The 17,946-nt window shown below is 35.8% G+C and overlaps 1 protein-coding gene across 2 annotated transcripts in view; it reads left to right on the forward strand.

Annotated features, from left to right (window-relative positions):
- The first annotated feature begins 1,056 nt into the window (after positions 1-1,056).
- The window catches only part of CNTNAP4 (contactin associated protein family member 4), a 252,122-nt gene continuing 235,232 nt past the window's right edge, over positions 1,057-17,946 (forward strand). For both annotated transcript variants that reach the window (XM_049795559.1, XM_049795560.1), the window contains exon 1: positions 1,057-1,227. In XM_049795559.1, the coding sequence (XP_049651516.1) occupies positions 1,143-1,227 (85 nt within the window). In that variant the 5' untranslated portion in view covers positions 1,057-1,142. The remainder of the gene's footprint in view (positions 1,228-17,946) is intronic.

Genomic DNA, 17,946 nt, shown 5'->3' on the forward strand with positions numbered 1-17,946 from the left:
CGACCTAAAATTCCTCTGAAGCTCTTGCCCAAATGAAGCTCTTTCCCGCTGTAACCTAAGTACAAACATTAGGGCAGTTTAAAGACAGTTTCCTCTTTGCCAAAGTATAGAAAGCAAAACATGTTCTGTGTGGGTGTTTCGGGGCTAAAGTTTTTTTGGGAAAGCTTGGCACAGTCCTATGTTTATATTGTAAGTGTTTACTTCTAGGAGTTGAGAATGTAATCCTTTAATGTCACTATTAATATCAATAGACCGGATCAGGGACACTGATGGTGCATTTTTTCTGAGGGGCAGAGGGGCATTTTTTCATTCGGTCCTGCGCTCGCTTCATAAGTAAAGGTAGACCACTCTTTTCACTTGTAAGCTGAGGTTCTCTACTACAGGGCAAAACACGCTCATTCAAAAATGCAGAACTTGGAACGCATTTGCAGCTGAAAGTGTAAAAAATTACCATGCCAAAAAAAACCCCACAAGGAATGGCAGCAGGCACAGCTAATGCCGCCCCTCCCCCCCCGCTCCCTCCCCCCCCCCCCAAAAAAAAAAAAAAAAAAAAAAAAGAAAGAAAAAGAAAAAAAGAAAGAACCCCCCCAAATCCCCAAAACCCCCAAATCCAAACCAAACCAAACAAACACACAAACGAACCCCAAACAAAACAAAGCAACAGCAACAGAAGAAAGAAGATAGCGACAAAGAGCTGGCCAGGGCGAGCGCCCACCAAGCGGCTGCGTCTCAGTGCTCACGTGCCGGCTGCTCTGCCTCATTGTCTGCCTTCCGCCAGAGCCCCACATTTCCTACCTGTCACCGCAAGGGGTGTCCAGGGCGCGCGGCAGCGCCAGGCTTCAGTCACCGAGCGGTGCCGGGGAGCCTGGCAGTTTCGCCCTGAGTGGATGCTGCGAAACTGAAGGAGAGGTTCTCGCTGCCGCTCTTCGGGGATTGCTGCTGTTAGAGGGAAAAGCGGATCTGGAGGTGCGTGCGTGTGTGAGAGGGGCTGCGGAGCGCCTTTGGCTGAGGTGCCTGTTCCCTGGGAAGCACTGCCAGAGGAGGCAGAGAGAGGCAGTGAGAAGCAGCAGGAACAGGACTCAAGTACAGAGCGGCTGTTTCCTAATACTCTGGTTCTTTTGGGCGCCTCGGTGAACGTGAACATGGATTCTGTCACTGAAATCTTCTTGAAGCTGCTGTTTCTCCTGTCTCTTCGTAGCTGGCACACGGCAGTGGCAGGGAATAAAGGTAAGTATTGCATACGATTTAAAACTCAATCTGGAGTGTTTTGAAAACTTCTGGGATATTTTATTTGCATTTAGAATAAATGTTATTTTTGAGACAAACGCTTCCTGCTTTGAAATCACAACAGCAACTTGCTAGGCTGAAAGTGTTCTAAAGCCCTTCCATAGATTTTTCTGACACGAGTCTATGCACAGAATATTGTTTGTAAAGCCTACAGTCTCAGAGTATCTGAAAGCAGCATTTTACTAAGGGATGCATGTTCAGCCCCATTTTCATTTTTGTTTTCTGTTTGTAAGTGCATCATTTTCCAAGGAATTGTGTCTTATGTGGAAATTACTGGCAGATTTTCTATTGTGTATTGTGTTTCGGCTTGGGTTTTAGCAATTTATAATTTTGAAAGCTGGTGTCTGCATCTCCTAAATTAAGCTGGCAATCAAATAACTCTAATGGACATTACCGTGCAGTTCAAGAGCAGTACGAATATAGCAAGGAAAAATGTGGATAGCAAGACTTTACAGTCTCTGCATTGATTGCTTAGGGAGTATTGCTCATGCATGACTAAAGAAGAGAACACTATCAGTTCCAGCAGAAAGTTTTTAAAAAAATTAGTAATTCATAGTTAGCCAGTAGGGTGGTATTGCAAAATAAAGATAGTGATTACAGTTTTAAAGACAATTTGCTCTCTAGGAAGCAAATCTGGTATATACTTGAAAATCTCTGTTTCCAGTGTTGAATAGGATTAATTATCTTCAAATTAAAACAAAACAAAACAAAACAAAAAAAAACCCCAAACCCCAAACTTATCAAGAAACTAAATTTCAGGGGTTTTATAATTCGATAATAGTTCTGAGCTATTCTTGTTCCATTTGATTCGGCCTCAGCAAGCTGAAGGATTTCATTCTGCATACATGTGGTAGAACAGTAGCCTAAATGCCAGATGCTCATAACCTGAACTGAGCATATTTTCTCCCCCTCCTGTTAAGACACTGGTTGTGCATCACAGGAATAGGGAGGGCAGGAGCAGTGCCTCTATGGGAAGAAAGTGCATGCCAAAGCAAGGAGGAATGTTCAGGAATAACCATACAGCCCAGTGGCAGGGGATAGCTCCCTGGAAACATTTGAGAAATGGCAGAGAAGTTTGAAGTGCTCTATGGGTCTACAGCCTACGGTTTTGCATATGGATGGTTTGTAAACTAAACATGCTCCCATGAGCCAGACATTCACGTTGCAGCACCAAAATGATCTTGTGCTGTCATTCAGTAATGATATCTCATTTGATCCTCAAGTGCATAGTGTAGCCCTAAACATGAATACTAAGTTCCTCTTGTTAAACATCCTGCTGCAATCCAGCCACAGCTTTAATTCTCTTCATCATTCTGCATTGTACAGTTTATGAATACATCCATTTTCACAAGACCATGATAATTGAATTGCACATTAATAGCATTTGGCACTATGCACAAAACTAAATCAGTTGCTTACAGGGAAGCATATTAAAACCGTTGCAAAAAAGACTTGCAAAGCAGTAAAGCACTAGAGGTCAGTCTTACAATTTAGGAATCAAGGTTTGAGGAAAAGGCTCAGGCTTCTTCTCAATACAGAATTATGAAGGATAAAACAAATCAGGTATGAAATACATTTACTACTGGCTTTCTCAAATACTTCTCAAAACCAAGCCAACTCAATTACAGTACCAAATGAGTGACTGGAATGAACAGATTTTTCAAATATATGTTAGTATTTATAAATGTGTAGTATTTTTATTTATGAATAAGTCCTAACTGCTATGTCAAGACACACATCTGAACTGAAAAAGTGAGAAGTGCTAGAGGCAAGGAACCTAATTGTTGGAAGTGTAAATCAAATTATTTAAATTAAGAAAAAGTGAGTGCTAATGTGAAGAGAACTTGGCCAATTTAATGCATATTATTCCTTTTAAATATCTAACCTGGAAAAAAAAAAATTTCCCATTTTGTAAATATATATACCACTTCAGAAGTGAACGTTTCTGTGGTAGTGTTTGTTTTAAAAGTGGCAGCTTCCATCTCAAGTATCAGGTATAGATTTGGTTACTGTGTTAGGTTTCATAAAATGACCTCAGGAGAAAAGGTTTTTCAAAATTACTGATTACAACAGGTACATGCAGCAGCCATTATCTACTCACTTGAACTTACTTTACTCCTTTCTTCTTAAAAAGTTGACCAGGAATTGAAATCCATTTCAGTAGGTGGTTCTACTATTGATATTAATGTATTCAAATAAATTTATAAAACCAGTTAAAGCTCACTTTTCTTGCATGAGGTTTGATGGCTAGATTGTCCAGTAGGCTGCCAATCATCAAAAAAATAAGATGGCTTTTAATTCTTCCTATAAATTAAACTATTTTTCTTCTTCTAATTTTACGGTTCTTTCTTTAATATCAGATCATGAATGCCTAAGTTTTGCTCTGTCCTTGTTCAGGCTGGCTGCCAAAGTTAAGACCTTTACGCTTCACCTTGAAGAGTCAGTGCTAATGTTACTAAGTCAGTTGTATAAAGAAAATTTCTTGGATCAAAAATTTTGATGTGTTCAGAATTAATTTCTGTCTTAAAGGAATCACACTATTCCTTTTTCTGAGTAAAATGATATTGAAGTTCTTAGGTTATCTGAAGGGGACAGACTCTATCATCCAGAATATGAAAGTTTATTTCTGAGTTGTTATTTATTTGTTTGTTTGTTTGTTTGTTCATCCCCTCCCCCAAAAAATAATGTTGACACTTCCAACCGAGAAAGGTAATAATTGATGCTGGAAACTCAATTTTTTTTCAAAGTTCTGTAGTAGTGCTTCTTCGTGCTTTCCTATGCTTTCTTTCTCCAGAAGAATTGCACTTCCAAAGTGATTGAAAGAAGTTTGAATTGCACAGCCCTGAGTAAGTAACTGTATAAAGGTCAAGTGTGAGTTTTAAATGAAGGATTAAAGCAAGTACTCCTGTAAGTTTTTTTCCACTGGAGCTAGGAAACATTTTTATTTTATTGGGAACTGTCTCTACAGCTGTAAATCAGCAAGTTACTAAATCAGCCCTTGAGAACTTGCCAGAAATTGGTACTCTAATAGGTGCAGTACATTTTTTTTTTTTATAAATGCTCTAAAACTGAAGTGTTGCATAAAACATAATTAAACCCTCTACACACATCAACTTAACTGTGACTATAAATTATTAAGGTTAATTTTGACAGTGAATGGAAATAAAGGGAACAAATTAGGGACTTTCCATGTAAATTCTCACCTCTTTATACCTACTTCTCTTTGTTAAAACCCTCCAGTTTTACAGAAGCTTTTATCAATTCAGATTTTCATATTTGTACTGCAATTATCATAATTACTATAAATGCAGAAATGTTTATTATTATTATTACTGGGGTTTTTATTTTTAAATATCAGGGATTTCTTGCTAATGCTACAATAGAAGACCTACTCTAAAGCTGACAGAGAATGACAGTTAATGATACTGAAGTTTTCAAATAGATGACTGAGTTATCACATACCTTGATTATATTATCAGGCGCAAGTCATTGTACAAGTAATATCCCCAGGGAAGGGGTTACATGCTACAAGGAAAATATTTTATCTTACTTTAGAAAATAATTTCATTTTGACGTTAATCATCGGTACCAAACAGTTCTGCAGATTGACAACTTTATAGAATCGCATTAAAATATTCTGAAATGCTTTTTATCACAAACAATTTAAATTAAAATGTTATTCTTTTGCCATTAGTTTGTGGTTGATGTGAACTGCAGGGGAGGAGAAAGAAGAAACTCTGTTAATTTTCTTTTAACCTCATTAATATTTATCTTCTGTTTATTATTATCTATCTCTGCTCTGAGGTAGCAATGAAGACCCCATCAGAGATCAGGCCATCTCTGGGCAATTATTTACATGAATAAAACATATCTAGTATGTTTTGCATGTTTTTAGTACAGTAACATCAAAGCTTGTATCAACATCAAATCTAAAAAATACCAATGAAAGAAATCTATCAAAATGTATTTCAGATTTTCAAGGTTGAGAATTCACAGAAAGGCCTTGGGTTGATTACATTCAGTATAATCAACAATTTGCATCCCATTGCTCTAGGCTTTCCAATTCCCATGCACATATTTGTCCCTGGGCTCAGTCAGCTGGATGGATGGAGTAAATTTGGTCATGATTGATAGATAGTGACAGACAAGTAATGACATTCTTGAAGTGGGATAGAATCAACCATGAAAAGAAAATGCAGTAGGTTATATGTAAAGTATGTTGTCATTGCTAGTAGTAACATTAGCATTATGTGTTAGGATCTACTGCATTGTTGTTTAGTACCAGTCAGGAGTTCCAGAGTAATCACTAAGTTCTTCACATCTTGATAATTCTTCAGTCATGGCCATTCGGCTTCTTTCTTACATAATAAGTAGAGGTAAGTGTACGTCTATGTTTATCCACAAGAAAGACAACCTTTAACTAAGATGTTGTATCTAATTACCCATGTCTTACAAAATGACGTACACTTCTGTCATTGTATATAAGGTACAATTCTCAAGTTTAGTATTTTTTCCAAACACTTCTGTGCTGCAGTAGAAAACAACAGACAGTTTGCCATATATTAATATATCTCATATGATATATTTGCCAATATTCTGCCTACTGGTTCATCTTCTGTAAGAATTTCAACAGTCACAATTTCATAGCTTCTAACAAGTTTATCTGGGAAAAAATAGGTCAAATCTCTCCCCCATCCCTTCTCACTCCCACTGCCTCCCCATCCCAAACAAGCAAATCAAAGAACATCTGAATGCTCAAGAAACATTACATCTTTCAATTATTTATTTTCTTTTCCCTCAAAATGACCCTGTGCTTTGGTGCTACTTGCTAGTTTGAGAGTTTAGTGTGCAGTATTGCACAGGATTAGAGCTCTGTTTTGTGGAAGAGTTAGAACTGCTTCTCAGTACTGTGGTATGCTTTTTCCTTGTTAGTTGCTCTCAACTAACAAGGTAGTAACAGAGGTGGGGGCAGTGAGATCCACCACTAATTCAAAGGTCTCTCCTTCCTAGAACACACCAGGCAATTTGTGAGGAATGATAAAGAAATAACAAATATTAAGATTAGTCAGGTCTGTCAGTGACTCTAGAAGTATGCATTAACTTTGAGAGGTTTCTGAAGTGAAAATTTAAAATTTGCTCTTCCTTCTCAGTTTTCAGTTGTTTTATGAGGAGGGAAGGAAAACCAAAACAATAGTCATAACATTGATTTTACATGTTTCTGTACAATTGCTTAGTTTTTGCACTGTTAAATATGACTAAGGTTAAATGTTTTGGTAGATTGATTTGGTAATTCTTGAATATAAAATACTTTTTTGTAACCTACAACTTGTAGCTTTGGCATTCAGTCCTGTACATGACTTCTGGATTAAAACTGAAAAAAAGAGATATATCTGTCTCAGTATACTAGCATATGTTACATAAATGGCATTATGACAAAAGCTGTCTATCTAAACTTGAAAATAACATAAAATGTATAGGGGGCACAGTACGTTGTCATGATGAAAATGTTTTTTTCTTTATTTGTTTGTAAAAATTAATGCAGCTTTAATGCTAGGATTTAACCAGTTGTGGTTAACTGAAATTTTAACTCTGCAATGTATTATACTTATGTATTTAATCATGCTTACCTATCTGTTGTGTGTTTGTGTTTTACGTATGTGTAAGTACAGCATTACAGGCTAATATTTGTCAAAGGAATACTCTGTAGGTCTCCTTCTATCAGTTGAAGCCTATGCCAGAAACCTTGAGTTAAATCTGTCAAATGCAGAGGAGGGTTGGTGTCCAATTATTTTGCTTTTCAGAAGACAGTTTTCAGTCTTTATTACAGATTTTGATGCTATTTTTTAGTAAACAAAATATGTGGACTGGTAGGTAAAATGATACTATTTATATTCTACTTAATGAGTATTTTCAGTGCAACAATTTGAAAAGTGATTCAAATCCTGGAATCTTCTAATATTTTAAGTAGATTAAAAATGGTAACTACAGAATTATTATTTAAATACCATATTCACTTAATTGACCAGTGAAGAAAACTACCTCTAGGGCTTTACATCTCAAAGGATAGAGAAAAAATATGGTTAGGAAATGTCTCCAGCTGGGTAGTGGGTCTAATTACTTTTTTATTAAGTACATCTCGTTATTTGGTTATGCTCAATAATAACCTATTGCTTGTTCCTTGCTGTTAGAGTGCCTGTTTGTTTCTGTAACAATTTTTTAGCAATTAACATATTTACATATGTGGTCTTGAGGGAAAATAGATTAGAAACAGCATGTTGGAATATTTGAATTTATTCTTATTACTTAGTAACATTCTTTATTCAGTTGATAGCTGAAGAAGACCTTGCTCTTTTTCAGGTGTTTATCTGTCCACTTTTAAATCTAAATAGAAAGTGTTGTTCAAAACCTAAGTTGTTCCTAAAAATATGATTTTATAAAGATTGTTTCCCAATTATGTTTAAAATTTGCCACGAAAAATCCCCAGCTGTATCTGGTTAACCTGTTCAGAGTTATTGTGAAAATAGACCTTTAAAGGAAATTCTAAACAACAACAAAAATGAAGTTTCATAAAGTATGTGGTTAAACAGGGTACAAAAAATATTATTACTCAGGTGCCATATAACCTAATAAACAACCTTACTAGGAGAACAAACAGAGTAAGTTATTATTAGAGAAGGGTTTTGAACAAAACAGCAAGGATAAGACCTTCAGAGGGTAACACGCACTATAGAAGTGATGCTGTAAACAGATTGATTTGCATACAAGAAGCCTGAATCACTTTGGTTAATTCAGGTGCAGCATTGTGCTATATCCCCTATTACATGAGTCTGGATATGCTCAACATGGAAATTATGTAATTATCTGAAAGTTTTGAGAAGAGGAGAGGGGAAAGTTTTTTCTTCAGAATTACCAATTGTGGTAGAGGTCATATGATTACTGCTATACAGTATTAATAAGAAGGTAATAATTTGAAACTAAAAGATATTTTTAATTAGAAATAACTATGTAGGAGCTGCAGAAGGGAAATCTTTCCTGAATTTTCACTGTTTCATTTATTAGCAATTTATTATATGACTTACTTTTGAGATATACGATGAACCCTGCCGGTTTCTGCAGAGACAGAAAAATTGGGATTAATCTGTCTAAAATTAAAAATCTGAAACTTGGATGTTTGCTAGTGATGTCCCTGTTTAGTCATAAGAGAGGAAAAGTAATTCTTATAAGAAGAAGTCATGCAGAAGATGGAAAGAAGAAATTGCATACAAAGTTAGTTATCTAGTATAAGGCGAATTGCAGTGTAGCAGTGCTATTTGTCTCATTACTGATTATTACTGAGTCTAGATAATTAAGTCAGCTGTAGGCTTTGTAGACGTAAATACTTACTTGAGACAGGTTCCAGTTCCATCAAAATATCCCACTCTAAATTAATGTTAGAAAAAAGTACAGCAAGCCATACTGGCTGCCTTGTAGAGTAATCACTGGCTATACCTAAGACATTTGTGTTTCATGTTGAAGCTCCGAGTCTCCCTTGTTTGTGTTTGGGTAAGTGGGTTCTCCTTAATTTCCCGAGGGATAAGGCTGCTGTTATTGATAGTCCTAGACTAAATATAGGGACTAAGTAAGGAGCTGGAAATATCTTACCAATGAGATCATCTTTCACTCCTGAAAGGATTGAATATACAGGTATTTTGACCATATGCAATATCCTGGTAAAGTGAAAATCTCATTAACTTAAATAAGCTGGAATTGCTCATTCTACCCACTGAGACAGTATCTTTCCACCCCTTCAACAAACCATGTTTAAAGCTCCATTTTAACCCCAGTCTTGTCAAAACATGTATTTTTTTTTTGCTTTGAAAGAAAGCATAGAGTGAAAAGAGACTATTATGAACAAAATCAACAGACTACTACAGCATTTCTTTTCATAAGAGAGTAATAAAACAGATAAATGTATCTTGGTACATTTATGGTTACTTTAAAGCCTTTCTACTCTCCAGCATCTAATGATGGTTATAGACTGACTGTTATACAGCATAGGAGCCCTTTTATGCTCCAAGACAGCAAATTTTGGCTCTCACTGTAATGTCTTTTCCCAGTCAATGACAGGATGCCTATCTACTATGCAGCAGTCTAGTTTACAATAGTTTTGTAATCATGGTGAGACTTACCATACTTTTTTTTTAGGAAAACCCCCAATCTTTAGTAACTAAGACTTTTTTGGTTTTTAAATCAATGAAAAACGACAGTGCTTCTCCATGTCCTTATTCAACTAAAGCTCCTAGGGAAATCAATGGGAGCTTTGCCTAAATAAATATTGAATAAAAGCTTTAGAAAGAATGAGCTGAATATTCATTCAACAGTGATATGCTGCATAGTTTGAATATAACCGGTCTCTTTATTTCCTTTCTATGTACCAGTCTTTTCATTTTGCCTTGTTTGGAGGACTCAGATACAGAACTGTGTAACAAACAAGAATTACTCACTTGTCCCACTTGACAAAAAATAAATATGAGGAGAAAAAGACATTTAGAATTTTAGCTAGTTCCTGCGCTTAGGGAATTTATATGCCTGCAGTGAAAAACGACTGCTCTGTTTTTCTGAGCCAGCGGTAACATTTTTTTTAAAAAACATCAAGATGATTGATTTTAATTTTCAAGGGTGAAATAGCCCCTCAAAACTTAGTGCTTTCAGGAGTATCTGAATGCAGTGGAGCACACTGGAGGTTGCTGAGCTCTGCCCTCCAACTGACAAGGTGCATTGCAGTAACTCTTAGTTTTATCAGCTTGAACGTGGAATTTGTAGGGCTGTTTTTCAGTTGCACCATGTCAGTGTGCTCTGGAGATCTACTGTACCCTGCAGTGATTGCACTTCTGTCCTCAAGCAAAATCTGCTTCAGAGTATGCTTTTCCACAGAGTAGACATGTCCTCCAGTAATTAAGATCTCTTGTAGAAAGGAGGGATCATCATAAAAGTTGTTTGCAAATACTAACCCATGATTTTACTTTGTTTACAGTTACATAAAACATATCTGTAAATGTAAATGTATGTCACTGAATACGTTTCTTTCCCTGTAAAACAGGAGAAACAGAGGCACAGTGGTTTGTGGTCTCATTTGTTAATGTACTTTTGCAAGGTCTGGATGACAGTGATGAGCCTTGGACAAGAAGAGGACCGTGACAGGGTTCTGCTCATGGCACAATGCTGTAAAATGTTATTCTGACTTCAGTAAGTAATTAAGTAAAATGAAGTACAGAAGGAATTCAATGACAGATGAATCAGCTACCAAACCTTTGTTTGGATTTGATATCCCCACTGTTACTGGTACAGGTTATCAATGTACTTTTTTCATCTGGGTGAAACTTATATTGTATATAGCAATAAATAAGTCCTAGGCACAGATGTCCTAGGCACAGGTGACAGCTTAAAGTTAACTATAGCACTCTCCTGAAGAAGCCTTTAGGATATGTTAGGAAATGTATGTTTCTTTTACAGAATATCACTTATTACCATCTAATCCTCTTCTATTGTTAATGTGGTTTGGGGCATGATGACTTCTTTCCCTTTTTCTCTTTCCTCCCCAAGGGCTCAAAAAACCTCATCTGTACTCAAGTGTAAGCTTGTTTTGACTTCTGTGAACTGTGTTTATCTCATAGATCATTCTTATGTTGTATATCTGTGCTTTACACTGTCCTGATTCATGTTGCTTGGACAGGAAAACAAAGAATTTAAGAGATAGAGACAGGGTAAAAAGATGATTGATGTGCAAGTACCAATATGCACATTTCTATCCTGTCTGCAATGAATGGTTGTTACTTTTGAACCCTTTGCAAATTGTCTACATCTATTTGCTAGCTTGCTGTAGCCCAGAAGTGGTAGAAATCCAGTCAGAGTGCCCCAAATTTTGAGCAGTGGGTAAGGGATGGTTTCACAGTTATGCTGAACTTGATCTCTGTTATCCTTAGGATACTGTGGTAGAAAGTAAGCTTTTTTTCACCATCTTGTGTCATGTTTTCAGGGGGAAAAAAAAAAAATCTACCATGGCAAAGATTGCTTTCCTTCTTCCTCTATCTCTGCAGTGACTACTTACTTAGAAATTTGACAACATTTTTTTTCTTGGGAAGGACAATAATGTATTCCCTGTAGATATTCTAGGTATTCAATTCTCAATCTGTCCAGATTGAGAAATTCTATACAGAGAATTCTCTGACCTAACTCTCACCTCTAGGAAACAGCGTATGTGTGATGGAGGTACTGAAGGGGGTAGTTTCTGTTTTGATGTTTCTAATATAATTTTGTAATGTCCCGGTGGATGTGTTTCTAAGATACTGCCGCAGGTGCTCACAATGTATGTTGAGTGGAATCAAATTATGTCAAGTTTCAGTGCATGGTTGTGCATACTTGAACATTATAGGTTGAAAGGCATGAGTCAAAAATTTACCAGTGAACTAGTATTGGTAAACTGCTAGTATGATGGATCACAGTGTCTTACTTAGGAAATGCTGAATATGACATTCATATTTACATGTTTGCTTTTATAGTTTTTATATAGTTATATGTATCCATATCTTGTTGAATGCTTTAACCGCTTATCAGTAGATCTTTTTTTAAAATGAGATTCGTCTTTCACACCTGTATTGTTGTTTGACAGTAGCAGAGGTGTTATGATTTCCTGATTCCATATATATATAATTATTTATATTATTTTTTTGGCTCTAATGAATGTAGAACTACATTTGGAAAACAACATCTCAAGTTGTATATGTGTCCTTTTCTCAGTCATTCAAGTTGGATAAATATAACACAAAATAATCTGAAATCTGGAAGACCCAGACTCATGAGGATTTTGCAAGGTTCCTGTGTTCCTTATCTTCCTACCCTGTTACTTGCCAGTAGAGAGGTATGTGTAGGAGAAAGTGGTGGTGAAGATCGAGTTCCGATGACTTCGGAATACCAATGCTGAAACCATGTTAGAACTACACTTGCAGTAATGTACAGTTTCAGTCAGAAAATCAGGTAATATTCAGAGTAAAATCCTTTTTCAGAATAGAAAACTGTAAAATACTGAATGTTTCTTAAACTGTAATCTCTCATAAAACATGACCAGGTAAATGGGTGGTAAATGGCATCGGGTGTAAGCACTCAGTGTGTTATCCACTTGGAATATAAATAGTGGTCTATTTTATAGTCTTCAAAGTCTGCCTGAAAGTGTTTGAAAAATAATATCATGATCCACCTAAATTGCTTCTAATCAAATAATTAATTTTTATTTTTCCTACAATTAATATTTGTCATCAGTGAGAGAAGAAATCATGTGCTGGATCATAAAGTACTATCTATACTAGAATGTGGACTTTGTCATAAAGGAGGAATCATGTTATTCCTTCAGACTGAATAGAGATTTTATTTTCAAAGCCTAACTGCAAGACTCAGAAGAAAATCAAACATTCTTTAAAATAGTAAGCGGTGGTCTTCTACTGATCAAACTACTGTTGGGGAATTTTTATTGTACCCCTCGAGGCGCATTAAACATGTTTGTTCTTAAATATAAAATAAAAAAAAAAAGCAAAAAAACAATGTGTTGAGCAGAATCCTACTGCAATAAGTGGTTTTAAAAGGAGTTTGCAAAGATGCCTCAAAAGCAGATGCCTTATATACACCTGCCCCAGCACTGGTCATTTGAGTGTTTGCATGGCGCACCTCAGCCTGCCCTTGGGTCCATCGCTCAGCCCAGCTCTGCTGCCCAAAGGTGGCCCCTGAGGGCTTGCTGATGTTTCAGGATGGCTACAGGACAACAGGGAGTCACTCTGCCTCTGGCATTCTTTCTCCTAGCCTGTTTAACTCCTTCTGCATTTAAGCCTTCTTGCCCTCCATGCCGGATCATTTCTCAGTCACAAATTTACCACTGCTGAGCAGTTACAATTTGAATTTCCTTTTCACTACTTTTGTACTTGTGTAGCTTTTCACATATATTTTTTTTTAATTATTCTTTAGAAGTCTTGTTTTGTGGCTCATCTATTAAAATAGAATTACCAGCAGACTGACATATAATACTGCTGTTGAAGGCCTAGAATGTGGACATCAGCAAAACACAGATGTCCGTAGCTTAGTCTACTATGTTTTCTAGTAAAAATTTAAAGTAAAGAGTGATGTCAGGCCCAAATTTTTGAAGGACTTAAAAATTCATTTATTTACTTGAAATATTTACACTTTCTTCGTGTGCAGAAAATGTTCATAGAAACAACATTTTCAACATTTTTGTTTGTTTGTTTGCTTTGGTTTGTTTTTTTAATTAACTCAGCTTTTTTCCAAGGGTGAAGTCTCCTGTAGTATGAAATAATGTTACATTATTAGTGAAAACAAGGGTTTGCAGATCCAGTGCTCTGTCAGTGACACAGTTTTTTGTAAACTCCCTCCATTCCCTTTTTACAGGCATCAGAAATTCAGATGCCAAATTGTTTCTTTTTATTGTGGCCTCAATTTTTCCCTGGCAAGCTCTCCAAGAGTTGGAATTATGTATGGTTCTGACACGTGGTTTGGCTGCCATGACCAGCCTTGGCTACTCTGCTCTTTACCTTTTCTTACTGTTACTGAGAAATGTGGAGTTTTTGTTGTGATATGAGTAGATGGAGATAGATCCTTCCAGCTTAGAAGTCTTGCACGTACTTGAATATTTGAAACAACAACTCATAAAAAAGGGAAAATCCTAACAGGCACCTAAAATGTGTACTGCTGCTCACCCATCTGTAACACATCATCTTCTGTGCTACAAATGGCTACAAAATGGGTTTACTCACAAAGGTTTGTGCATGTCAACGGTCTTTGCACGTGCAGTGTTGGTAGCTTGTATAGTTTTTGTGCTTTCTTTTGGTATTGTACACCTTCTGTGAAACTCCAGTATTAAAACAATCACACAAAATGAAAGTTTTCCAAGGATTTTTTGAAGATGTAATCTTTGTAATTGTGGAACAGAGAATAAAAACATTTAATGTTACATGCCACATCTTAGTGGAGGCATGAACAGTCTGCATGAAGCTCTCAAGGATTTCAAGTGTAGGTCCTGCTCTGGGCTTCCAGTCCTGGTTGTCGAAGGCACGACTTCAGCAGCGACTTAGTGGATGTCAGCATCTTTAAAACAGCAAGACCTTATAAATATATTGCCTCATTTTTCCATGATTTTTAGTCTCATAGTACTTATGAATCTTAGCTATTTTTGATTCGAGAACTGACTGTTGTGTCAGGTAACTCCTGTCCTTATTGCTCAAAATCTGGCAAAAAAAAACCCAAACAAACAAACCAAAGAAGAAAGAACACTTCATCATTTAATTCTCATGAGTTAAACTTCATAATATTTTTATGCATAATATCAGTGAATTCTTTAGGCTGGCAAAATTACACTTGTAATTGTGTATTTGTACATCTAGATGTAAAAAAATGACTTTGCATACAGGTGGGGGAGTTTGTGATTTTTTTAATAAAAAATCATGATTTAAAAATTTATTGTAATGAAAATATTTAGCATATGTTTGCATCTTTTTAATGTGCTTCACACTGCAGAGCTCTCTTTGACCTCTATTTCATGCCCATTTTTTACATGGTTTTCTTATTGATGTTCATAGGTAATTGCATACATTAATTTAATAAAGGACACAAGTAGTTTAATTGCAGATATCAATGCAGAACCTGCCTAAGGATGATAAGGAGAAGATCTATTGTTGTTCTTCAGAATAAGTTTCAGAGTTAATTTTGATACACATTCAGAGAAAGAATATAAATGTATAACATCCTGCACAAACATTTTCTGCATTTTTTTGTTGCCTCATTCACAGCAACTGTGTGTTGAGCTCACATCCGTAAGAAGTGATGCATTTCTAAATGACAGAAAGCTTCTTTTTAATGCCTCTTTTTCTCTCATTGGTAGCAGTTTTGACCATTTCTTGGTTCTTTTATGTCACACCACTGAACAGACCCTTTTTTTTCTCTCTTTTTTTTTTTCTTTTTTCTTTTTTTTTTTCCCTTTTTTTTCTTTCTTTTTTTTTTTTTCCTTCTTTTTTTTTATGAAAACCCTGGTTTGTGTCAAAAAAGGAGATAAACAGTCATGACAGTTAGGAAAGGACTGATTTTTATTAAGACTTATAGTGGCAACTGGTGTTCTCTTTATTAGGTTGGTGGATTCTGTTTACAGGGTCCAGCAGGAGTCCATATGGAAAGCATTCCTGATTGGTCTCTGTGGGATTTTCTGAGCAAGGCAGGTTATAGACTATGCAGCCACTGAATGCCTTTTGTTGGTGGCAAGCTACAGAAGCTAGCTAAGCTGTGCCAACAGTCAAACGTTGAAGGGGTTTTTTTATGTGTATTGGTGGGTTTATACTTCACAACATATATAAATCTTTGCTTTTAAGAAGAATATCAACATTCTGTCTATTCCTTCTTGTTTAATTGTATTTTGGCATAATTATAGCAGAAAAAAATACCATAGGGTTATAAACTTTGGATTGTGTCTTGTCTTAAAGTTTTTCATATTGACTATGAGATTTCAAAAAAAACCATGGTAAGCCCTTTTTATAAATCTCAGGTCTGCCTTTATATTTTAGAGAAACTGATTGGACATACATGATTATGCCAGTGCATGTGGTACATGCAGCATAACTGGTTCCCTCCCTTCCTCTGTTCATTTGCAATGTCTTTGCCTCAGCACAGAGTTTCTTCTGAAGCTGGGTTATGTAGATTACAGTTCTGCTGTCCACAACAGCAAATGAAACTGTACAATTGTTATTTGAGCATGTGATACAACTTCAAAAGTCCATTGATTTCAAAACATCATCTTGGTATTTATGTCTTTGATAGTGCCTTATTTAGTCAAAACCCCCAAAACATAGCTGCTTCCCTCACCACCCCACCTGCCCCCTGCCATCAGTTTAAGTTACTGGTCTAATAGCAAGAAATACATAGTCTGTTATTAAAGGTAGGCACTGTCTTGAAGAGAAAATGGATAGACAATACATTACTAATTAGGGCAGGAACATTCATCAGAATGACAAGATGCTCTATTTTAACATTGGATAAATTCATTAAGCAATAATGAAATGCAGTGTTTTTCTAGGCACCATGTTATTTTAGGAGATCATTCCATTTGTTTTCTTTAAAGGTGAATTACATTTCTTTAAGCAGACCAACAAGATAGGGCATACAGCAAAGCACAAACCTTTTGCCTTTGCAGTGATATGTACAACTATGTGAGGAGGCTGTGCTAAGTAGAAGTATCCAGCAAGGGATTTCCTCTCCATCAGCATGCAAAGACTGCTGTCATTGAAAAGGATGAGGAAAAACTTGAGAAGCTAGGGGCAAGAGAAAAATGAATGAATTCTGTCAGACAATGCATACTTTTTAGAAAAAGTATCCCATACTTGTACTATCTACCGTACCTTTGAGGTTTCAGTGTTTGCCAAGAGATTAAGATTTTATCACCTTCAGTTTAAAATGATCCTTTTATTTATAGCTTGGGTAAACAAAAGAGTAGAAGCTCATACAAAATTTTCATTACTAAAAAACTGACATACTGATAAGAGATGTGATAATTTAGCTAACAAGTCAGAGCTTTGTGGGTTGGTCTTATATCTATGAAGGCAAATTTCTCTCAAACTTCAATCTTTTTTATTGAAAAAAGAGTTATTGGACTACAAGATTTATTCTGCAAGTAAATTGAAAATTAAAGAATGCCTCAAAGGCCTTATTAATTCTTCTAAAACAATTTAAAAATGTGATATTTATAAAGATTCTTTGGAATATTGCTTTTATACATATTTCAGCTCTATTATAACATGAGGAGAGTGCAATATAGACATTATTTCCTTTCTTATTTTTCTGACTCTCTTTGAGAAATCTCATCATAACTTTGCAATATTGTACTCCTGGAATAACTGGAGAAGAGTGCATTACCTGTGTTTTTCATTGTTTCAGATAGGCAGCCTGATCAGCTTTATTTATATTATACTCACATAAATATGATAGTGTTAAGAATTGAAATAAAGCAGGAACTCTTCAGGCTGATTATCCATACGTCCATCTAATGGCTTGCAATGGACCACAGTTACTGAGCACTTGAAAAATTTAAATATACATTAGGTGTAAGCTGTTGATTTTCATGAGAAGCTCCATTTTTTAAATTCTAGATTTTCTGTTTTATATGATGAAGCTTGACTTCATTAGTATATTTTACTGCTTTGTAGTGTGTTACTAATTCAATAGAATTCTATCATTCATCTGAAAACAAGTCATCAGTGATGCTGAATTTTGTTTTCTATCTCACTACTTTATTCTTCCTTTTGAAAGTGTAGTGCAAAAAGTGAAAATGACCCCTGAAAAAGGAACTTTTTCCTTTCTATAAGTTTCCTAATCCAGAGTGTACAAAATCATGATTTATTTTCTGCTCTCTCTTTCTTTTTTGTCTGTCCAAATGATTGAAGGTTGTAGATGAGATGCTACTCACTACGACTGGCCTATAGTAAGTTGTTTATATCCATATCTTTGAGGCTGGGGCGTGGATTTGTAATCCTTCATGTTGAGACAGCAAATGAATGAGATAAATTTTAAGCATCCACTTGCTTTTTCACAGTTGTTCATACTAGTAGGTAATTTTATGGCTTCTTATGACTGACTAAT

This window comes from Accipiter gentilis, chromosome Z (assembly GCF_929443795.1).
Source record: "Accipiter gentilis chromosome Z, bAccGen1.1, whole genome shotgun sequence".
NCBI lineage: Eukaryota > Metazoa > Chordata > Aves > Accipitriformes > Accipitridae > Astur > Astur gentilis.